At 32.7% G+C, this 24,203-nt stretch overlaps 2 protein-coding genes and 1 long non-coding RNA gene across 4 annotated transcripts; all 3 read right to left on the reverse strand.

The window, feature by feature from the left end:
• Nucleotides 1-663: 663 nt before the first annotated feature.
• On the reverse strand, nucleotides 664-5,474 carry LOC115971762 (sugar transporter ERD6-like 7). Of its 2 annotated transcripts, XM_031091791.1 has the most exons (19): nucleotides 5,330-5,474; nucleotides 4,917-5,150; nucleotides 4,627-4,689; nucleotides 4,286-4,375; nucleotides 4,108-4,167; nucleotides 3,934-3,999; nucleotides 3,731-3,796; nucleotides 3,471-3,546; nucleotides 3,250-3,314; nucleotides 3,008-3,100; nucleotides 2,823-2,903; nucleotides 2,615-2,699; nucleotides 2,260-2,303; nucleotides 2,109-2,171; nucleotides 1,935-1,994; nucleotides 1,800-1,853; nucleotides 1,630-1,689; nucleotides 1,430-1,544; nucleotides 664-1,137 (listed from the first exon to the last, which is right to left on the reverse strand). In XM_031091791.1, exons 2-19 carry the CDS (start codon nucleotides 5,103-5,105, stop codon nucleotides 1,022-1,024), a joined length of 1,446 nt encoding a protein of 481 aa, XP_030947651.1. In that variant the 5' UTR covers nucleotides 5,106-5,150; nucleotides 5,330-5,474; the 3' UTR covers nucleotides 664-1,021. The 2 variants fall into 2 exon arrangements, with proteins under 2 accessions (XP_030947651.1, XP_030947652.1); XM_031091792.1 differs by lacking the exon at nucleotides 5,330-5,474 and having other exon boundaries at nucleotides 4,917-5,299.
• Nucleotides 5,475-10,419: 4,945 nt separating this feature from the next.
• Nucleotides 10,420-11,113, reverse strand: LOC115971233. The gene is made up of 3 exons (XR_004087268.1): nucleotides 11,061-11,113; nucleotides 10,901-10,970; nucleotides 10,420-10,546 (listed from the first exon to the last, which is right to left on the reverse strand). It is a non-coding gene; the product is annotated as an uncharacterized LOC115971233 (long non-coding RNA).
• An 8,050-nt stretch (nucleotides 11,114-19,163) lies between these two features.
• On the reverse strand, nucleotides 19,164-21,582 carry LOC115972534 (probable LRR receptor-like serine/threonine-protein kinase RKF3). Its single transcript, XM_031092857.1, has one exon. It carries the CDS (start codon nucleotides 21,395-21,397, stop codon nucleotides 19,511-19,513), a length of 1,887 nt encoding a protein of 628 aa, XP_030948717.1. The 5' UTR covers nucleotides 21,398-21,582; the 3' UTR covers nucleotides 19,164-19,510.
• Between the last annotated feature and the right edge of the window lie 2,621 nt (nucleotides 21,583-24,203).

The raw sequence follows: 24,203 nt of genomic DNA on the forward strand, positions 1-24,203 counted from the left end.
TAGTGCATAAACAAGAACAACAAACAATAAAAGTAAAGTACAGGAGTAAGGGAAGAGAAATGCAACCACAAGATAACACCAAGACGAGTTATAGAAGAAGAAATCAAAGAACTTAGCAAAAAACCTCTTCGCCGTCCTCCAAGTAGTAATTGATCCTCTAGAGAATAAAGTTGGAGTCCACAAATAACAAAAGATCCTTCAAGCCTAGTTTACCCCATGTACTTGAGCCCTCCAAGCTCCTGCTACCAACTGACTTAACGAAGTCTTGTCTTCTCCAACTCTCTGGATCACGCAATACGCCCAATTGCATCCGTCAAGTCTCACCAGCTTTTTTTGGCAAATTCCCAAAACTTCTCAAGCTCAAAAACACTCTCTATACTCTGAAAAGATGTGGGTTATGTTTGGGTACAAATCTCCTCTTAAGGTATGACAATGGGAGAGGGAAGGAGAAGAGACTAGAATGATTTCTCACTAAGGATGAGTAGCTCTCTCTCTAAAAGATGGGTGTGTGTGTTGTAAAAAACCTATTTTTGATACCTCCACTCTTCACCTCAAAAACCTATTTTTGAGTAGCTCTATCTAGGGTGTTCTTTCAAAAAACCTATCTAAAAGATGAATCAGCCTCTAAAAGATGGAGGTGAAGGGTGTTCTTTTTGGTGGAACTTTGGGCTTGAGCACTTTGTGTAGAGGTTATTCTAGCCATACGACACTTATTGAGTTGTTATATCTGGGGGGAGGCAAGTCAGAGAAGGTCTGCACCGGTTATAAAGTTTAGACAACCAAGGCTTGAATCTCCTTAAAGAGAGCGAGTGCTGCGCCTCAGTTCAAATAGTGTTGTATAATTTCTTTCTTTACGTTAATAATATTCAAAAGTATTATTCAGTCTCTTGTTGTGTTATTTCCATTATTATTGTATTTGCACCAACATAGGGTGATGGAACATAATAGAATATTCTTATTGCCCTCCGAAGAAAAAAAAAAGAAAAAAAAAAATAGAAGATGAAGAAGAAGAAGAATAACTTTATTTATTAATGGCTGCTTGGATTTGTTCCAGAGTCCTCCCCTTTGTTTCAGGTACAATCATGATCACAAACAATATAGCCAGTGCATTGATTGCTGCATACAGAAGGAAGGTACCTGAAAACCAGAGAAACTAGTTAAGTGGTATCTAATGATTTCCTAAGCTCATCCTAACATAGAGTTAGGTATTTTTGTGGAAAATCCCTGTTCAAATTAACAGACTGCTCAAATTCTTTTTAGTTTCATCACTCCAACAAGCTAAACTGTTTTTTGTATATGTTGTGATACCCTAAACTTGTTTTATATTTCCATACTAAAAATTTTTGTTGCTAAGCTAGTAAACTTGCCTGATATGGTATTGCCATACTAATTACTAATACTACTTTTAAATGAAAAGGAAGAGCTTTACCATAGGTGCTCCAGCTCATAAGAAAGTTGAAAGTGTAGGAACATAGCCATGCACCAAACCAGTTGACTAGAGTAGCAAGGCTTCCAGCCTGTCCTTTAATATTGATCGGGAATATCTGCAACAGATGGAAAATTTTTGATTGGTGGCACAGATAAAATTTTAGATAGGATGAGAACCATTATATGGCTGATTCTAATTACCTCAGACATCACAACCCAAGGAACTGCACCCATTCCTGCTGAAAATGATGCTATGTACAGCTGACATCAAGGAATAAATGTTAGAGAACATGAGGGAAAAACATAGAGAAGTGATTTTTTGGCTGACTGATCTAAGTTGCATAGTTATTTTGAAAAGCAGTTGATTTTACCAGTATGCCAGTAACAGCGAGTGCAGGGACTGCCTGGAGTGCAGTTTCATTAACCTGATTCATGAAACAATCTTTACATGTGAAAACTATTAAAACTCATAGAGGAAGCTTTTAAGTTGACAGTTTGACAATTACCTTCATATAGAATGCAATTGCTGCTAGTAAACAGCCTAGGACCAATCCTGATCCAGAAACCTAAAGTGAAACCAAACAAATAAAAAACAGAGCAAAAAATACAATACTTGTATTCATGAATGAGGAGTTGTGTGAGCAATTTTTCAGCTGATCATGTTTTGCACTAAAACATACCAATAATAGGGGCTTTCTTCCAGCTCTATCTATGAAGAATGCTCCCATACCAGTAACTATAACCTGCAAATGAGATCATATGACTATGCTTATATAAGAAAGAGTTATCATAGATTGTAGGGAGTTGGCAAAGCGAATGAGAATTAATTACCTGTAAAATTGCATAGGTTATAGTTCCAATACTAGAAGAAAATCCTGAGGTATCACGTACAATAATTAGATACTAATTGTAGAACAAACTATCTTTTGAGTATCTGTTTAAAGTTGTTCGAGGTAATTTACTGTATAAAAGATGGAAGATAAAGGCATTTTGAAGTAACAGACGCAAAATTTTGTTGAGAATTTAGATTTATCTGGTCAATGAGATGCAAAACAGAGAATAAAACTAAAAAGGTTTCAGAAGGCTGCAATTTTCTTTCTTTCCCATTTTTGTGAAGTTAAAGGTTTACACCAGGCCTCTTGCATTCCTGTTCTGGTAAAGGCAATATTTATTAATGTCTATATACCTGCTGTCTCAAATATTTCACCAGTATAAAAGCAGACTCCATTGATTCCCCCAAATTGTTGACAGACCATCAATCCAACTCCTATCTGTTTAAGGAAGAAACAGTTCGATAAAACTAGTTTTGCTAATGGTTTTGTTAAGAATGAATTGATTGCAAAACAAAGAGAAAAATTCAGTAGTTAGAATTTGCTTAGAGAGAGAAGCTATACAATCACTGAGCGCAAGTATCTTTTGTGAAACAATTCCAGGAGCTTGGGTTTTGGTAGCTGCTCAAGAGTTGTTATATAATCCTGTCAAGCAATGACATGACACCCCTTTACTATATCATCCTGTGAATGCTCGAAAATTTTCTCATTGTAGATTGGTATATAGTTCAGAAATCAGAATCTAGAACCTGGATTTCGGCTGCCTCCTGAATTATATCAACATCCTTGCCACGAAGTTTCTGAAGTGCAACCTCAAAATCTTTTTCCCGCCCTCTCTTTGCCTAAATTTATAATGGGAAGTGCATTCTTTTTATTGTTATCATTATAGAAAGACCATCATGAACAATAATCTATTCGTGTGTGTGTGTTTATGTATATACATGTATGCACGGATGTCACATATCTGAATTTGACTCATCCCTATTCTTACCAGCCATCTAGGAGACTCGGGAATGAGAAAGAGACCCAAAACCAGAACAGCACATGGGACAAGTCCTGCAAGTACTTCACAGTGAGCTTTCTGTCATAGTATCGCTCATTGTAGGATCTTCTAAGATATACACACAATATTATGTCTTACAAGGATTATGCTGAATCTCACTGTTCTTGATAAAATAAAATAGAAAATTTGGCTGTGCAAAGAAAATTCACCGGTTAATGCTAAAACTCTCCATGATAGTACTGTTCCAATAATGAAGGCAACAGACACTCCCATGCAAATCATGAACTGTAGATTAAGAAGACAACACCAGAAATCATCCCATGTCGTATCAGAAAGGTCTGCATTATGTTATCACTGTTGCATTCTTAAGAAAAAAAATACCACTTCACAACAAAATATGTTTCTAGCTTCAAAGATTGAATTGTTATAAATACAGTGTTCTCCAATTGGTTTTATGGTACATATTTACCTGATTTACTGTTGTCAGTGCTCCTCGAAGATTCTTGGGTGAAATTTCAGCTATAAAAACAGGTACCTTATTATCCACGGTATCAAACTTGTTAATTAAAGGAGATGAAAAAATCACAATAGAGTATATCACCAAAAGATGTGGTGTCAAGTCTTATATCAAATAGGATGTATTAATTTTCAGAAATATAAAAAGATATGCACCACATAGGAAAAGACACCCATTCCATATCCTGTTGCCAGTCTTCCAATGTCCAAAGCTAAAGCCCCCTATTGTCAATCAAGATGTAGAAAAGATGATCAGGTCAAGCTTTTGGTAAAAGGGATTGGCTTTGTAGTTATAAGCACAAATGACTTCAAAGAGTGAAATGTCAGAACCTCAGCAAAGTAAATAGCAAGCCATCCTGCAACGCAGACAGCAGCAGACACTCTCAATGCCTGCATGTATTCCACAGTCGATAAATTCAACAAAAAAGAAAAGAATAATTTTGAAGGATTTCATTATGTATGCGTGATCCTGATCTCAATAGAATAACCATGATCAACAATTGCTTACCCCTTTCCGACCAATAAAATCAGCGATAGGACCACTTGTTATTGCACCAATCATTGCACCAAAGGTCAATATGGAACCAAAGACTGAATACTGCATTCACACAGAGTCATTGAGTAAGGCAAAACAATTTGAAAGTCAAGCGCCCAAAGACTTGGTTTGCCAGAAATGAAAGAAATCATAAAATTTTCAGTAGTATGGCATGTTGTGTCATCCAGATCATCCTCACTAATTGTTTCAAGACTTGTTTTATACTTTTCACTTTTGAATTTATATATCCTAACAGATAAGCTTGAAGCACCAAACTTATACAACTAGAATAATTGCTCTAATCACTAGCATACCTCTGCTAAAGATAGACTGAGTTCTTCCCTAATAGCGCTCTGAGTAGGTGATGAATAACCTGCCTGGAAACCAAAAGAGTGTGACAAAACAGAAGATGTCAGATCATTTTCTTGTTCCAAATTGTGCACAGAGAAAAGTTATGTTTTTGAGGTCGGTTTCTATTGGTTATTCCAATTGTCATATCTTTTCTATGCTCTATCTGAAACTGAGGTAGTTGAGAGCTTATTAGAAAAACTAAGCATTAGTACAAGCTTGGAAGGAAAGCCAAAAAAACATAAAAAGCACTTACACAGGCTCCAAATGCGTAGGAGCCACAAACTGCAACAAATGTACTGAAGTAAACCATCCAGGGATGCCCACTGCTGCTTTTCTGAGATGGTCCATCTTCTCCATGAGCTAGATTATTGTTGTCCTGTATAAGTGGCTCTCTAATCTCTGCCTCCTGCACAGAATTCTCAACATCCTCTTTGATGGCCATATCCTCTTGTCTATATAACTTCAGTATCTTTATATATATCTGTCTCTATAAAAATAGCAAAAAGAAGAAGATACAAAGAGATGCACTCAGAAGCAAGGAAGTGTATACTAGTAGAAGCAAGGATATTTGTTTCCTCTAATATATACTTGTAAATATGGCACTATATTCTGTATGCCATGAGTGATGAAAAAAATCTCATTTCTCAAAAAAAAAAAATGCTGTACCTATATTCTACTCCTTTTCCAGAGTGTATTATTGAGTTCAATTCATGTAGCATAACCAAGTTGGCGATGATTTATTCAATTTGAAATTGGCTTGCTCAAGTTGTTGCTAATTGTGTGTCGACAAGGAAATGTTTATATTAATTTTGGCATAACTGTAAAAGGCTTTTGTCTTTTACATGCAAACAGAGTTAGACAGTAAAGTTACGTGGTCTTTTACTTTCACATGGACATGGCTGAGTGAAAACTAAAAAGCTTTATATCAATGATTTGAGAAAAGGAAAAATAATTTCTCCTTTTGGGTAGACTTTTCTTCTCTCTTCTTTGGAAAATTTTTGTATTCTTGCACTTCTGTACATACATTTTGTGATTGTGTGGAGGATGTTTTTATTTAAACGGAGAATAAATATCAGATCTAAATAGTCAAATTTGATATAAAGTTAATTCATTCATGATTCATCTTTTTCATTCACTTACATAGCAGAACTTAGCCACTTTCATTCCTTTGTATACTGTGAAAAAGAGAGGCAAGATAGTGAAACAAACTTCTAATAGGAGTAATATTAGTGTTTTTTGATAGGTTTAAGGAAAAGAATACCGTCAATAGTTAATATCCAGATTATGCTCTATGGTCCTCCATTTGGCTCTTTTTTATTTTTTCTCCCTTATTCTTATTTATTTGTCTAACGGAATAATTTTTGTGGTCCATAGTGTAGACTTTTAATAGTATGAAATAAATTCCAAGCTCTGCTATGCTTCAGGCTAGCTGGAGTTGGAATTTTAATTCTAATTGAAGATGAGAACTTTGATTTTGACCAATAAGTCTATCCCATCGGTCGTTTTTTGATTACTCATCTATTTAATTTATATTAAATAACAAATTACACCCCTAAAGTCTGGGAGTAATTAAAGTTTACATCTTAAAATTTCAGAATACGGATTTTACTCCTTGACGTTTAGGGGTGTTTAGATTTTATACCGTGGTGTTTCAAAATTTAGATTTTACTCCTATATATTAGGGATTTTTGGAATTTATTCCCTAAATTTTGGAGGTGTTTGGATTTTACACCTTAAAGTTTCAGAATTTGAGGTGTAAAATCCAAACACTCTTAAATTTTAGAGAGTAAAATTTAAATTTTGAAATATCAAGGTATAAAATTCAAACACTCTAAACTTTAGGGGATAAAATCCAAATTCTGAAAATTTAGGTTGTAAAATTTAATCACTCCTAAATTTAGAGGTACAATTTGCAATTTATTCTTTATACGATGTTCCAATCTATGATCCTCTTAGAAAAGTCAATAAACGCAACCTTAAAAAGATTTCTAACTCATTATTATCATTTTTTTTGTTAAAAGGATAGCACTTCGAGAAATCCAAATCCTTTTATTTGAAAGTCAATACATTATAGGATATCCCCTAAGTTACAATATTTATCCTAAATCAAGGATGGAAGGCGCAGCTGAACGTTCATTCATATTCAGAAATTGAAATAGGCACTAAGCAGTGATAACTACTTTCACGCAATAAAAGCAAAGCACAAAGCCTCAGCTACCAAAACTTTCAGGTAACTACCATTCACTAACAAGTTGATATCTTCAACTTTGATTGTTAGTTCGAGGCTTTTCCTTCTCTCTTTGTACAAGGACAGGACATTATGAATCCACTTGGCTGTCACTTCCAATGAAATAGACTAAGCTTCGTAACCAATACCGTAAGGCCTAAAATGTTGAATTTATTACACGGAAAAAATTTCAGTTTTGTGTAGAATAAGCTACATGAGATGATGCTTTTGCTGTGAAAGGAACTACTGATTCTTGTACTCGTGTGGAAGTTGTGTAAATGCAATGTAAAGCCATTCACTAATCACTGTGACTACAAAAAGAAACCTTGGCATAGATGATGCCAGTGTCATTTGTCAACAAACAAAACAAAAAAAAAACGTGTTGGCTTTAGTAAGGGAAGAATATGTAGAAGACGGTATGATCATGATAGAAAATGATGCATTTGGAGCCATCCAAGCTGTGACAAAGGAGGAGTGCATTTTATATTGGAGGCTGTAAAGCATAGTCCAGGACACCAAATCTTTGGTCTCACTTGTATTTCATTGTCACGCTGTTTTTAATTGGGTTGCTAATATAAAGAGTCAGAGCAGAATTAACATGGTTTGGCCTACTTTCAAAACAATTTGGGTACACATATAGAGAATAATCCTTGGCTATCCATATACACCCTATGGTTAGTACTATTAGTACTACTACAATGAACCTAGCTAACTACCCACACAAATATTTCTAACACCTAAAATGCTGAAAACTGTGCTCTTTTGAATCGGTTTTAAGGCTATTTACTGCCCCCAGATCTCCCGTGCTGTAAACCTGGCCTTGGATTTTGATTTGGCTCAATGTATGCTATTATATTATATGAATTTATTCTCTTTTCTCTTTATGAATTTTGATGATATCCCAACAAAAAACATTATTTAAATGTGTATCATACCATGGAGCTTTACTAGTGAAAAAACATGTGAATTCATGACTTTTTGGGATAACTATAAATGAACCTTTTTTCATGGATGTATATATGCTTAGTTGTTTTAAAAGCAAACATGGCAAATTATAAGCACCAGTGATTTAAACTCTTTTTTTTTTTTTTTTAGTTTATTTATCAAAGTGATATATACTACTTTTGACTAATCTACTATTAAATTACATATTCTTTTTATATCCTCCATGTTTGCTAAATTTCTAGAAAAATAAAAATCAATAGCTATATTATCAATAAATTGTTTAAATTATAAACTCATATTTTATGTATAGCTATTTATCTTTAATTTTTCTAGAAATTTTGCAAGAATGGAGAATATAAGAAGAAGATGTGACTCAATGGTAGATTTATCATAATTAACCTTCAATAAAAATATATTAAATAAGATTATAGTCTTAAGTTACAACAAATTTTATAGCTAAACTTTATTATATATATAAACTTCTGTAGTGTCAAAACGACAGTGTGAGACTGTTAAGTGCAACCAAAACATATAGTAGTTCATTACCAGCACATGGACTGCCTAGCCACTTTCTTTGGTTTGTAATTATGGAGCTGTAGCCTGTAGATGTAAGAAATGGTTACTTTGAGGCTTAAATTGTCCGTAACTTATGCTGAAAGTTGCCAGTGGATCATAATGTGCAAAACAAGACAAAAAAAAATGACAGCTAAATAAATTGATAGAAAACCAGATAAGCTGTGTTCAGGTCTATTGTTTGGCCATGGCACTGGCAGTGTTGTGTTTAATTGAAACACCTATCACCTCTAGTCAAGTCAAACACAACTCAAGATTTTCTAAAATATTAAAAGTACTTGACTGAGAATGAGTGTGGTCCTGAGGTATCTGGCATGTGAAGCTGAATCAGCATCTATATCTTTGCATGTGTTTAGGTACACACTACACGGGAAGAGATATAACTTAATGAAGGGGAGGATAAAGCATTGTAGCTGATTCAATGCATATATCTTTGCTTAATATTTGGAAGATATTCACATTAAAATAATAAATAAATAGAGTATTAGTATTAGGAGATACTGTTATGTTCTCTTTTGTTCTAAGTGACTATATGTCAATGTGTATGTTCCCTATGTTTTTAAGTCTTGTCTATCTTCAGGCTTAATATCAATTAGTGTCTTAATTTGATAATAAAAATGATAGAGAACCGTTACCATGAACAAACGTTATAGGTTGAAATTATCTACCAAAAAAAAAAAAAAGTATTACTTTGAAGCTTACAAAATTTTTTTTTTAAAAAAACCCTTAAATAGATAACATTACAAATTTCTTCTTAAAAAAAATTATAGTAACATTACAAATTCGCAACCTTATTGGAGTCATTCAAATTGGGAGGATCTGTGGTGCTTGAATTAGAGAGTTAAAAAAAATAAAGACTGGATTTTGATAAAATCTTTTATTCATTACCAAAGGAAAGGCATTACCTTTAGACTCAGCTCCTTTCGTGATATCACTCGTCAAAGCACGTTCTCTGTATTAATTATTCATACTAGCCTCTGAGCACGCGCTCACGTGCGTGCTCAAAGACTTTTCTATTTTTTGGGTAAGGATTAATTGGAAGCATTTATTATAATTTGGGATTACTTTATTTTCCAATCACAAAAAAAATCTAGGGGTGTAATAAAAAAATTATTTCACTTGCAAACACATAATACTCATCACACCCCTAGGTTTTTTTTTTTTTTTTTTTTTTGGTGATTGAAAAATGTAATAATCTCAAATTATAATAAATATTCTAAATTAACCCTTACCCAAAAAAGCGTGTGCTTAGAGGCTAGTATTTTACTTGTAACTCAATTGATTGAAATTTCCCTACCCCAAATATTAAATAGCATTAATATATATATATATATATATATATATATATATTTATATTTAATAGGATAGGCTCTCATGTTATGAAGGATTTGTGTGTGTGTGTGTGTGTGTGTGTGTGTGTAATGGAAGTTGTGAAGTTATCTTTAAAATTGTATCAAACTTTTTTAAACACCATGAATACTTGAAAAGTCCACCTATTCTCAAAGTTAAAATCATGTCACATAAATTTTAATTTTTTGTATTTTGGTGCATCTATTATTTTTTTGAACCCAAGCCTAGAAGTTTTTTGTTTTTCTTATAAACTGTCACAATTCTAAAGCAAAAGTTTCAATTGCCTAAAAAAATAATAAAAAATTTAAAAGTATTAATTTTTTAAAACACCAAGAATATCGTTTGAGATGGCCACCTATTCTCAAAGTTTAATATGAAGCCACATAATTTGTTTTTGGTGCATCTATTATTTTTTGAAACCAGGCCCAAAAGTAATTTATTTTTATTTTTATTTTTTTTGTACTGGCACAATTCTAGTAAAAAATTTCAAATGCCTAAAAAGAAAAAATAAAAATAGCACAGCCTAACAAAGACTAAATTAACAAATGCCTAAACTTGATAATATTTAAAATAACACAGCCTAACAAAGACTAAATATCAAAACTTGATAACATAATGTGAATGCTTTTGTTAAAGTAACATACCAATATTCAACAAAAACCAACTGTGAATTGTGAAATCCTCATCAAAAGACAGGCTGCCAATAGTTGTGATAAAGAAGTCCTTTGCTTTTGTAAATAGAGTTTATTCTTCTTGAATTTTGATGACAATGCAAACTCACTCACAACCTGTTCATAAAAATTAAATTCAAATTCAAATCATCTATTCATTTGTGGACGTGTTCAATAGTTGACAAATGCGTAAAATCAATGGGCAAATGCAACATCCTCAAATTTATATGAATAAAAATATTTAACATAAATCCATATAAGAAAGAGCCTAGTTTAAAACATAAAATCATAAATAATATAGTTTCTAATTTTTAAAGAAATGTTTCCATACAGCAATAAGTAGTAAATAACATATGTATATATGTAGTATTGAAGCCAATTGATGAACAATTTTAAAATTTAATTTTTACGAATAAAAAAATGCACTATGACCCATAGATATATAGAACACACACACGCATGAACACTTACACAAAGACCAATACTTGATAATGGTATTATTCCTCTTTAATGGAATTGAAAAGCTATGGTACGAAAAAACCTGCTGATGACCATAAAAAAGTCTTAAGAAAAAAAAAAAGCTGAATATGATTAGAAAGGAAAAGAAATCTAGCCCAAGAATAAGGGAGACCTTATCGTGATTGTAGAAGATTGATTTTCCACAGTAATTTAGTGGGAAGTTTGTATTCTATAGTGGAATTGTATGTAATTAGTGGGAAGAGTTTTTGTTTTATAGTGGGAAGTTGAAAGCATGAAGGAGGTTATTCAAAGGTAGTTTTTGTTATCTGTATCTGTATATATTAAGAGGATTCAGAAAGTTAGTTATCTGTATATATTAAGAGAATTCAGAAAGTTAGTTATTGTTTTTTTTCCTGTCAAAAATACCCTTAAATTAATTAACCAACAACTTAAAAATGGGGATAAAATAGTAAATTGGCAAAAGAAAGTTAGTTATTACTTTTTTTTATTTTCAAAAATACCCCTACCTAAAACTTAAAAATGTGGTTAAAATAGTAAATTGACAAAAATAATAAATTCTTACTTCTACATTAAAATGTCTTCCTGCTTCTAATAAACTCCTACTTTTACGTTAATTTAAATTCCTAATTTTACTCTCTAACTCTCTACAAAATAGGATCACTCTTTTGTTAATTTTAAAACTCCTCCAATCTACAAAACTCACCTCACGTATTTATTTATTTATTTTTTTTTTTTTTTGTGATTGGAAAAGGTAAAAATCCCAAATTATAATAAATGTATATTATTAATTTTTACCTAAAAAATAGAAGAGCGGCTAGTGTAGATAGTGTTTTACGTGGGACTTAAATAAGTATTTTTACTAAGTTTTACCCCTACTTAAACGTAGGCTGTACTGGGAATATGTTCCTATTTTATAGATAGTGCTTTATGTGGAAGTTAAAGAAGAACTTTTACCAAGTTTTGCCCCTATTTAAACATAGGATTTGGAACAAAAAAAATCCGGTCCAAACAGGTGCAGCCCCTTAAATAGTAGTATAGATGATGCAAAGAGATCTTGGGATGTGTGTTTGTACTTGGTAGGCACTGGTTTTCCCTTACTAGATTTGCATTTTCATTAGCTAATCTGGATATTTCTGCAATTAATGCCAGTGCCGGCTCTTGCCGACCCCTAAATTGTGGGACGTATCCAAGCTTTATCTAATTAGATTAGTTCTTTGACTTCAAAAAAATAAATAAAAAAAGAGGTTCGTTATGTATAGCCTGCGATAAAAATCTTTTTAATTTTTATTTATTTATTTTGGGCTTAAATGTCATCATGTTTAAAATGGAATAGAGGATCTCTCTTAGTGAATATGTTTTTTTTTTTTTTTTAACTAATTATTTGTACATGAGTTAGTGGTCGATACGAATGGAAGAAATTATTTGAAATTGAAATTCTTGATTCTTCAACTCTCTTGTAGAGGCATTGAAATTCAAATAAGAAAAATCATTTATACTAGCTCATAGTTATCAGTATCGTACGATATGCAATACGTATCGTATTGTGTGTAAAAAATTCTGTATCGTATCGACATATTGTAAGTGTTCATGAATTGTACGATACAATATGTGTATCTTATGAATCATATCGTATCGTAAAATCGTACGTATCGTACGATACATAGACAAATGCTTTAAAATGAGATTTTTTGTTAAAATTTGTACTCTTATTTGAATCTAACTAGCTGTTAGACTTGTTTTGAACACAAAATTATTATTAGTTTACTTAATGTAGCCTACTAAATTAATATATTCATAAGTTTTTTTTCCCATCTCTCCTACAATTAGACTACACAGTACACACTTACCTTTCACTTTAATATTAAATTTTTTTTATTTTTTTTTTATTGTTATTGTTATAAGTCCAAGAAACTAGATGGCCAAAAAAAATTTATAAAAAATTATTAAAATAAAAAGAACAAGAAGAGATAGTAAATGTTAATGACGAATGGAGATGAAGAAAATTTTAATGAAGAAATAAATTTGCAAAATTATAAACATGATGATAGCGTTGACTTAGATGAGGTTGATTAGGCAATTTGATGAATATGATGAAAATAAATTATTATTTTTGGGTCATTTGTAATATATTGCTACTTTTGAATTTAAGTAATTTGAATGTGTATGTTATGAACACATGCTAGTTTAATTTATTTAGTTAGCTTGTTAAATATTATTACATAAGTGATGAATAAATTAGTTATTAATTGAATATATTCAAAATTTATAATGAATATACCCATTATATATGTATATTTATAATTTTTTATAAATTTTATTAAGTGTTTGTGTATCTTACGATATACGATACGATACGATATACGATACAAAAAAAAAAATTAAGAATCGATTCGCGATACGATTCACGTTTTGACAACTATGTACGAGCCTCATCACACATGCTTCGCGCGTGCAATGATGCTTTTTATTTTTTTATTTTTTGGGTTTACACATTTTAATTATGGCAGTTTTATTTATTTATTTTTTTTTAAGAAGAAGTTGTCTTAGTTTTTTTTTTTTTTGAGAATGATTTGTATTAGTATTTGACTACTAATATGATAGAGAAATATGGAGGTGGAAAAAAAAACAATTTAGTGATAATAAAAAATGGTACGTTTTTGGAAAAAAAAAGTTTTATTTTTTATATTTTTTTCAAAAAAAAAGAAGGTGTATTAGTACTTGACAATTAACGTGAGAGAGAAATGTGGAGGTGGAAGGAAAAACTATTTTTATTTATTAATTTAGCTAAAAATTAGGAGTTTGTAAATTACTAATTTTACATGTTTAACCCTATGATTTAAGCATTAGAAACGGATGAATTTGAGAGTATTTTGGGCATCTAAATTGAGAAACCTAAATAGGGGAACCCCCTTAAATAGTAGTATAGATATAAAATAACCTTTGAGTTTTTTTTTTTTTTTTTTAAGGAAGAGGTAAGATAACAGGCAATAATGTTTAAAAATAAGATAAAAACAGTGTCATAATTTTTAGGATCTTTTTATTTGTGAGAGTTGACAAAAAGTTTGAAGTTTTGAATTTAAAATAAAAAGTAGTAATTCATATTGGAGAAGAGAAAGGAAAAAACCTAAAACTTAGGAACTTTTTTAAAAATAGTAAATTACTCTTTTAACCGATTTTTGTTTTTAAATTTAAAATTATTTAACCAAAACATAGGGGTATTTTAGAGAGTTTAAAAATTTGTGTGAAAATATTTTAGTATACAAAATGATGAGGCCCAAATAGGAAATCCTATTATTATTAGTATAGATAAATAGATGAATAAATTAAATCCCAAATTATAATAATAAATAATAATAAAAAGAGGCCAGAAATTTAGCCAAAAAAATAAGGAAAACAAACTTCTAAGAACAAAATAAATTTGGGGAGGAGGCCAAAAATAAGGGGGGGGGGGGGAAGGAAAGGAGGTCAATGAATTATACCTGAAATATAAAAAATAGATAAAGATAAATTCTCTATGACCTAGATGCTCAATCTCTCTCCCTTTCTCTCTCTCAACAGAACAAAACAAATCAACAAAACATAAATATACCTAAAAAAATCTTCGCCTTAGACCCCAAAATGCATAAAGCCGCCCAATGCCTCCAATGAGGGCACAATTTCACAATATAATCTGGTATTGATGTGATACTATAATTACTTTTAGATTCGTGAAATATTTGATCTTTAGATAGTCCATTTTAAAAGAATGATAAAATTTAGGTATAATCCTTAATTTGTTATATCTTAGGATCTCCGATTAAATTCAATCAAATCACATAACCATGTGTCAAAGGCCAAAAGTAGTTGAATTTAATTGGGAATTGAACTTAAGAAACTACATAAGTTTTACCCTTAAAAAAGAAGAATGGGGAAATCGAGTATAAGCATATCCTGTCATGTCCTTGGTTATGTCCTGCAATTATGATGATGATCTTCCAATCTCTTACTCTCTTAGGTTCAACTGGCTGTGCTGAGTACACTCTTTGATGTCTTGCTTCTTCCTTACAAAAAACTGAACTATACCTGTTAATCAAAGCATTACAAGTCATCAATGTGTCATGAGGATTTGGGGTCTTACCTTCAAAAATCAATTGGTTTTTACTATGCCAGATAGACCACAATGTCACTGCCGTAGTACTCTCAACAAGGGGATTGACTGATCTATGGTGCTCTATATTCAATAACCATTCTTAATCCAATACTAAATTGAGCAAGGGAGCAAATGGACTGAAATAGACCAAGTAAACTTAAATGGACTAAAGTGGATCGAAATAGACCAAAGTGGACTGAAATAGACTGAAGAGGCGGTATGAAACGAATTATATCCAAATGGACCAAAGTGGAGCTGGTGGACCGAAGTGGACCTAATGGACCAAATATAACAAAGTGGACTGAAATAGACTGAAGTGTACTAAAATAGACCGAAGAGGACTAAAAAAACCAAAGTGGACCGAAAAAGCCCGAAGAGGACTGAATAGACTGAAAAAGACCGAAGTGGACCGAAATAGACCGAAGTATACTGAAATGAACTGAATTGACCAATATGGACTAAAATGGACTAAAATAAACCAAAATGGATAGAATGGATCGAAAAGGGACCAAAATGAATCGAAATGCTATGCTAATCTTAATCAATAAGAGCATAGTAATAATAAATGTTACGTTTCAACTTTTAGATATCATATAAATAATTAGATATAAATTATATGGATGATGTCGTTGTCATTTTTTATCTAATTAATGTCGTATGATGCTCCGATATAGTAGCTAATAAATATAATATAGAATCACTAAGATGGGTGAATTTTTTATATTTTATATTTTTTTGGTAGGTAGCCTTACCCTAACTTTGATTGGAGAGGTTGAAATATGGGGACTGATTGAGTTTGCATGCTAGGTGCTTAAAAGTGAGGCCCAACTTGGTCCAGGAAGAAGCCCAATACTAAGTGACAGCTGAGCAACATGCCGTACAACATTAGAGCAAATGATTCGTATCATATCTCTACAAATGATAGAGATAGATTAACGACTTGTAGCCAATTCTTACCCAAAAAAAAAAAAAAAGGACTTGTAGCCAATCTTTCTCCAGTGTGCGAAGTGTACTAAACCTTGAACTTCACTTTCAGCCCTCTTCTAAAACCATGTATCCTGTAAAACAAGAGGCAGATTTAAACTCAATAACAAAATTCATCTACTTTTTCCATTTTTCCAAGAGGGCCAAGCAAATAACCTGTACAAATATCAGCACACTAATTACCGGCTTACTGCCAAGAATTAGTCTAAATGATTTTGAAGTCTCATTTAATCCATGAGTTCCTCATTGGGTTCTCTCAACCAACACCTTTGTATGGTCTCCAAGGAGTTTTTCCCTCCCCATAGTTATCCAGTGTATGCAGACTGCAGAATGGAGGGCTACACACACTTGGTTATTATTTATTAATAAGTAATAACTTACAATGGCAGCTCCCTAATGAAAAAGTGTGCCAGACACATGCCACAAACGTAGAACAGGGCTACCTAAATCCTTGATAAAAGGAAACAAACCTCATTTTTAATACCTACTTCTGTGAAACATGAAATTCAATGGAGGGCAGTAGTGCACCAATGCATTACTGGGAAATGGTTACTGGTTATGCCTCAAAACAACTGGGGATTGCATGGTCTTACCTTGATATGAAAAGCTATGCAGTAGTAGGGAGCAAGATTGTCAAAATCAGGATCTTATGTAGAATCGTGAGAGGTAAGTGAAATCATGAATTATAAGATATTAAGATCCTACATTATTTGAGAAAAAAAAAAAACACATACACACATATTAATATGTTAAATAATTACATAGGACCGGCTCAACAACTTTTGGGGCCTTAAGCGAAAATTTTAAGTGGACTTTTTTATATTTAAATATTAATCAAATAATATATATATTGAATTTTTTTTATTTAATGAAAAAATATTTATAAATAAATAAAACAAAATTTATAATTAAAAATGATAATTTAACTAAAAATAAAATTTAAAGTATAGAACAATAGAATCTGGTTATTGAACTTTTTTAAAGCCGTGACCACTTTAAAGCCTAAATCTACACAAATAAAAATTAATATAATATATGGTTCAATAAATTAGTGTCACTATAATACAAATGAATTGATATGATAGACATCAAATTATTAAGTGAGAAACTGTGTTAAAAATAAAAATAAAAAAAATGGTTGAGAAACCGTGTTGTATAACTATGGGCTGCATTGCGCAATTGCGCACTGTGCAGCCTTTGCTGCTGTGCGCCTGTGTAGCAGTGCAGATCAGCAGATGTCCAGCGTCCAGCCTGTACTCTATCATCCTATGGCTAAGTTTTAAAGTAAAAATCATGCCCTATCGTAGCAGAAAAAGGTCCATCTAAGAGAGGGGCAGAAAAGGGTCCTATCATAGCAAAAAACGTGTCTCATGATGGGACTCCCATCAAATTGTGCGGTGAAATAAACTAAAAATATATATAACTTAAGTTAAATAAATAGAAGAGTCATCATCTTCATTTTCGGAAAGGTAGAGAGGAGAAGAAGATTACCTCTGGTGGCTCTGAATTGAAGGGAATCAACAAAGAAAAATTTTAAGCTAACTAAGTGAGTTTATGAAAAAAAGATCAAGAATCAAGATGAAGATGAAGAAAATAAAGGTAAGAAGATAGATAGAGAGGCCGAGAGATAGAGAGATGAGAGATTTTTTTTTTTTTTTAATTTATAACCTCTATTTTAGCGTATTTCAAGACATTTAAGATATATTATTAATGAATTTATCTAGTATTAATTTTGATTTTAGCATATTTTAAAAATGAGCTAATAAATTTGTCTCCTAAATTTAAATTTGTCAGCTAAAATTTGATTATTTTTGTTTTTTTCTTTTTTAATCTTTTGTATTTTAGATACAATGAGACATTTTTAATGCATTTTATTAACCAATAAAAGTGCTTAAAAGTTTTTTAATTAAAATATATAGATAAATAGATTATATATATAATTTCTTTTACAATTGGGGCCTTCTTTTATTTGGGGGCCTTAGGCGATTGCATCAATTGCATCACCTATTGAGCCAGCCCTGTAATCACATAAATTATACATTCATTTATAAAATAAATAAATAACCAAAAATTTGCATCCATTTGATGTAATTACCATACATTACTACATCCATTTGTAAGTATCATTTAAAAATGCCAAAAACCTCAAAACTTGACACTCTATTGGTATGTATTTTTCATTTGAGTCCAACTAATACTTAGAATAGCAAAGTTTGGTCTATTGAGATGTTATTTTTCATTTGGGTCTAACTGAACATTTTGTCAGGTTAAAGAAAATTACAAGAAACCATGATCGTTTAGGATCGTTAGAATTGTACGATCCTACGGATTGTGAATGATCACAAAGATCCTTAAAAAATCAGACTGTGGATCGTAAGATCCTATTTATTTGAGGGGAAAAAAAATCACATTGATATATTAAATAATCACATAAATTATACATTCATTTAAAAAAAAAAAAAATCGTATCCATTTGATGTAATTACCATACATCACAACATCCATTTGTAAATATCATTTAAAAATGCCAAAAATCTCAAAACGTGACACTCTATTAGTATGTATTTTTCATTTAGGTCCAATTGGTACTTAGAATAGCAAAACTTGGTATTAAGTTGTTATTTTTCATTTTGGGTCCAACTCAGCCTTTTGTCAAGTTAAAGAAAATTATAAGAAATTAGGATCGTTTGGGATTGTTAGAATTGTATGATTTTATCAATCTTGAACGATCGCAAAGATCCCTAAAAGATCCGGATCGTTTTGAACAGACGAGATAGTAAAATCGTAAGATCCAGATTGAGATTTTGACAACCATATTAGGGAGGACAGTCATCATATATCATATAATTGCACCTATGTTCCCATGGCTTTGTAATTAGAAGAAGCAACTTCAGGTGGTTTTTTGAAAGGGATCAGGCAAAGGGTATCTGTGCTTCTCTGTAATGAGCCCAAATTTGTACTATAGTTTTATAGGTTAATTCTTGTTATCATATAGTAATCCTTGTAACGAATCATGAGTCAATTACAAAGGCTAGTCAGTGGAAAGATTGCAAGAAGTGGAGCCAAATTAGCTTATATTGTAAGAAAGGCCAAAAAGTGTTGCCAAATAGTTACAAGTTCTAGTTTGTAAAACTTGGTTTCTTTTGTTATGGTGATGCATTGCACAAGAACACACTACTACAAAAAATATGGTTTATCACACTGGTCCGTGATCCCAAATATGCATTGTGTGATACAAATACCATATCAGCATCTTAGCATTTGCAAGGCATCAAGCTTCCAAGCTGAAACAGGGGATCAAATAAGTAACAAACAAATTTTCCAAGCACAGTTGTACTCATGTTCTATTCCAAAAAAATTTTAAAAAGAATCAACTACAAGTATACATGTGTATTCTTTACAATGGATTTACTTGATTCCGAATTCAGGAACCATAATATATAAACAAACAAACAAATCAAGGTGATTATAACAGTTTCCAGTTCCTACTATTCTGAACTCTTAATCCCTTCTTCCTTATGGTCAGAGAGCCGGCCATTCTCTAATGTATAAGGCTGATACCCAGTTGGGCTAGAAAGCTGACCCGAGCCGCTACTGCTTGCAGATCTCTCAATATCATTCATCTCTGCCACAAGAGGAATTGGCCTTGCAGGGATTGAAGGAACTGACAAATCAGTCTCCAACATTTTCACAACCTGATCCATTGTAGGCCTAGCATACAACTGCGGATGAGAACACAACACGGCAACCAAAACATGCTTCTCTAACACCTCCGGCACACCCAATTCTGGCATCCCATTATCAATAACATCCAAAGTCCTCCCATTTCTCACCGAGGACCACGCCCAATCGGTAACAAGTATTGGTTGGCCATCACTGTTTGTCGAGAGGGCCTTCCTTCCACTCAAAAGCTCAAGCAACACAACACCAAAACTATACACATCACTCCTCTCAGTCAATTGTCCATACAAAGCATACTCAGGAGCAACATAACCCATTGTCCCAGCAACCCTTGTGCTCAAATGTGTCATACCCTCTGGTGTAAACTTTGCAAGACCAAAATCAGCCACCTTAGCCTCAAACATCTCATCCAAAAGTATATTGCTTGCTTTAATATCCCTATGTATAATCCCAGGTTGAGCACCGTAATGCAAATAAGCCAAACCCCTTGCAGTCCCTAATGCAATCTTTTGCCTAATAGGCCAACTAAGCTTCCTATCCTCCAAACCCCCAAACAAATGGTCATAAAGACTCCCATTCTTCATCAAATCACACACAATTATCCTCTGGTGACCCTCAAAAGGTGTCGTTGCAGTACAATACCCTCTCAAAGCAACAAGATTTACATGCCTAACACTAGCTATAACCTCAACTTCATGTGTGAAATTCGCATCCCCTGCAGCCGAGCAATTCTTAAACCTTTTCAAAGCAACCTCTGACCCATCCGGCAAAACACCTTTGTACACATTCCCATACCCTCCTCTCCCTATAATACTATCTCTGGCGAAATTCTTGGTCGCCTCTCTGATGTCATCGAATGTGAATCTCACCAAAGTGGTACTTCCACTAATCGAATCCAACCCAAATTCAAGACTCGTTTCAACTCTCTCAACATAACTCTGTCTTCTCTTCCTTTTCCTCAAATATAACCAACCCCCACCAAGAATCACACAAAACCCAACTCCAAATACAAGTAAAACCACCAAAATCACCACATTTTTTTTACTCCCAGACTTTGAAGGCACTGAGAACTCCAACCCAAACAAGCACTTAGCAGTACCTTTATCACTGGGACCAGAAATATTAGCAGAAGCCGCTGCATAAATCGTCGGGTACGCAGTACAATCAGACACGTTTCCAACCGAAGTACCGGTAAGATACGAGGCTTGTAAAGTGGATAAGGTAGCTGTACACGAAGCACAAGGCGAGTTGTTCTCTAAACTTTGGTTACAGCTCGAAACAACATCGTTTAAGGTTTGTTTTGGGATCAACTTTTCGAATTCAGCTTTGGTGGTGATGTTCATGCAACCCTGTGAGATCCACTCGGTTTTAAAGCCACAGGATTTTCTGATATCGAAGTTTGGGAGGGACGAGTTGATGAGGGACTGGTACGCGGCCCAGCATGACTCGGACGAGTTGGGTGGTGGGAGGAACGAGTTGGTGCGTTGGAGGTAGTTAGAGAGGACGAATTGGAGGCCATTGCGGATGTGGTTGCACTCGGTGGTTGTGTCACTGTTGGGTGCTGAGCGAGTTGCGCTCTGAGTTAACTGGGACAGAACGCTGAAGTCTAGGGGGCATGAAACGGTGGTGGCGTTTTGGGAAAAGGTTGGAGAGGGTAGGAGTGAGAATAGGAAAAGGGTAATGAGGAAGACCATTTGATTTGAGAGAGTTTTTAGGAGAGAGAGAGAGATGAGTGTGGAGAGTTTGTGTTGGGAGTTGTGGTATTTTTATTTTTTTTGAGATAAACGAAAAACGATAGAGGGAGTTGTGGTGTTTTGACTATGGGGAAAAGGGATAGATTTGATTTGGTTAGTTAAAGCTTAAAGGAGTGAACTTTAATTATTAATTGGTTGGTCTAATAAGGCCAGCCCTTTTGACAGGTTTTTGAGATATGAATTAGGACTAGCACAGAGAGACAGAGGGAGAGAAGCAGACAGGTAGTACCGTAGTAGTTTCCTGGAACTGGTCCCATGGTTATCACTTATCATTACATTGGCCAAATCGGTCACTTACCGGCGGAAATTATTAGTAACGAACCACTGATGGTAAAATAAGTAGTAATATATTACTTTTTTTTAAACTCAAAGTTCATAAAAGTGAAGTTTATTATGTAAATCGAGTTTTAAACTCTCGATTTTCATAAAAAAATCATAGAACTCAAGTTCCATACAACACAATACTCGATCTCATCAAGCTTGAGGTCTCTGTAAATACAAAACTCGAGCATAATACTCTTTTTTTTTTCTTCTTCCATGGTACTCGAGCTTACCACGCTTAAGTTCCTTGTAATATGAAACTTGAGTTTGGCAACCTCGAGTTCCTTATACATTTTTTTTTTCCTGATTAAATAAAAGCATTGTAAATATAGAAATTTTAATTTCAAAATATTAATTTTTAGGCCACTCATACCCCTTGTTCATTCATTTTTAACACACTCATCAATTTCTAACTTCTAGGAAGCGTTATGGTCAAATTGGTTAGAATATTGGGAGTTACACACTCTTTTACATGTTGTTCTAATTTCTCATTCTAACCCCAATATTTTAACCAATTTGACCATAACGCTTCCGAGAAGTTAGAAATTGATGAGTGTGTTAAAAATGAATGAACAAGGGGTATGAGTGGCCTAAAAATTAATATTTTGAAATTAAAATTTATATATTTTATAATTCTTTCATTTAAATAAATAAAAACATATGTTTGTGCATTCAAATGAAAAAAATTACTTATTTTTATATTTATGTTTATTTGTTGATTATCGAAAAAAAAAAGTATAAGGAACTCAAGCTTGCAAAACTCGAGTTCCATATTACAAGGAACTTAAGCGTGGTAAGCTCGAGTACCATAAAAGAAAGAAAAAAAAAAAGAAAAAAAAAAGAGCATTACGCTCAAGTTTTGTATTTACAGATAACTCGAGCTTGATTAGATCGAGTATTTTGTTGCATGGAACTCAAGTTTACCAAGCTTGAGTTGCATGTGGCATTTTTTCAATAAAAAAATCCACATCAGCACGAGATTTTTTTATAAAACTCGAGTATTTAAAACTCAATTTACATAGCAAACTCAAATTTATGAACTTGAGTTTCAAAAAAGTTCTATATTGCTACTTATTTTGTAAACAGTGGTATGTTACTAATAATTTTCACGAAAAGTAGTAAATGGCCAATTTGGCCTCATTACATTAGTACAAGTTAAATGATAATTTGGTATACTATTATGATATTATCTATTTAAACTATTGAGCGAAAATTCAATTATTTTTGTTGGTCAAACTTTTAAAATCATCTCATTATTCCTTAGGTGTATGTGGCTCCCATCCTTTGTAACAATAAAATATATCATATCGAATGCATGTTTCCTTCCTCTTACATAGAGGTGGATCCCATACGAGAGGGAGGAAACATATATCCAATGCATGGTATACCTCCTCTTGTATGATAGGGAGGAATCCCTTGAAAGCTTTAAGTCAAGGTGGTTTAGGTCTTAAGTTGCATCTCAAACCAACCTCGTTAATGGTATATTTGGGATCTGCTTATTTTGCTGAAATTGAAAACTTTTTGCTGAAAGTATTGTAAATAAAGGTAAAAGTTAGTTAAAATAGAACAGTGAGACCCATGAATAGTACCAAAAAGTACAATAGAACCCATAAATAGTAGCAAAAATAAGTTGAATAGTAAAATAAGTTGGCAAAAATAATTTTTGCCAAACAGTGTGTAAGTGGAGAATAGCAAAAATCACAATTCACCACAAACAACCATGATCACAATTGTTTGGTCTTTCATGTGTGGTGGTTAGATTCAATCAAAACCGACAATGATGGACAACGAAGGGTAACAAGAGACTTCCACCTAATTTGAAAGCCCTTTAAGATCTTTGCCAATTGGTTCAGTTGCATCATATTTCACTACAAGAAAATTGACACTCAAATTGAAAGGATCAATTTTTGGAGACTACAATCCACCGCCAACCACATTATATCATCAAAACTACTCAAATCTTGATAGGTCAATTTGAGCAGAGCACATGGTTTTTCGAACGAGTCTTTTAACAATCCTAGCTAGACCTCATTTCAGAACCATTAAGCCAACCAAGGACGGAGTTAAGGGTTAAGGATGGGAAATTGTCCTCCACCCAAAATTCATATACCCATTTGATTGATAATAAATCTCTCTCTCTCTCTCTCTCTCTCTCTCTCTCTCTCCTTAATTTTTTTTTCTTTTCTTTTTAATGGATTTTCTTTACATAATTCTTTTATGATTTATATCGTAATTAATATGTTATTATTACACTTCATTAAATAAAATAAATATTTCTTTTTATTTTATCAATGTCTTTTAATGACTAAAAATATATAAAAGGCAATCAAATGTAAATAATTTAAATAAAAAAAAATATAGAAAGCAAGAGTTTTAATTAAGAGAAAAAATAACTTATTATAACATTTCGAAAGTGATAAATATA

Source organism: Quercus lobata, chromosome 12 (genome assembly GCF_001633185.2).
Source record: "Quercus lobata isolate SW786 chromosome 12, ValleyOak3.0 Primary Assembly, whole genome shotgun sequence".
Lineage (NCBI taxonomy): Eukaryota > Viridiplantae > Streptophyta > Magnoliopsida > Fagales > Fagaceae > Quercus > Quercus lobata.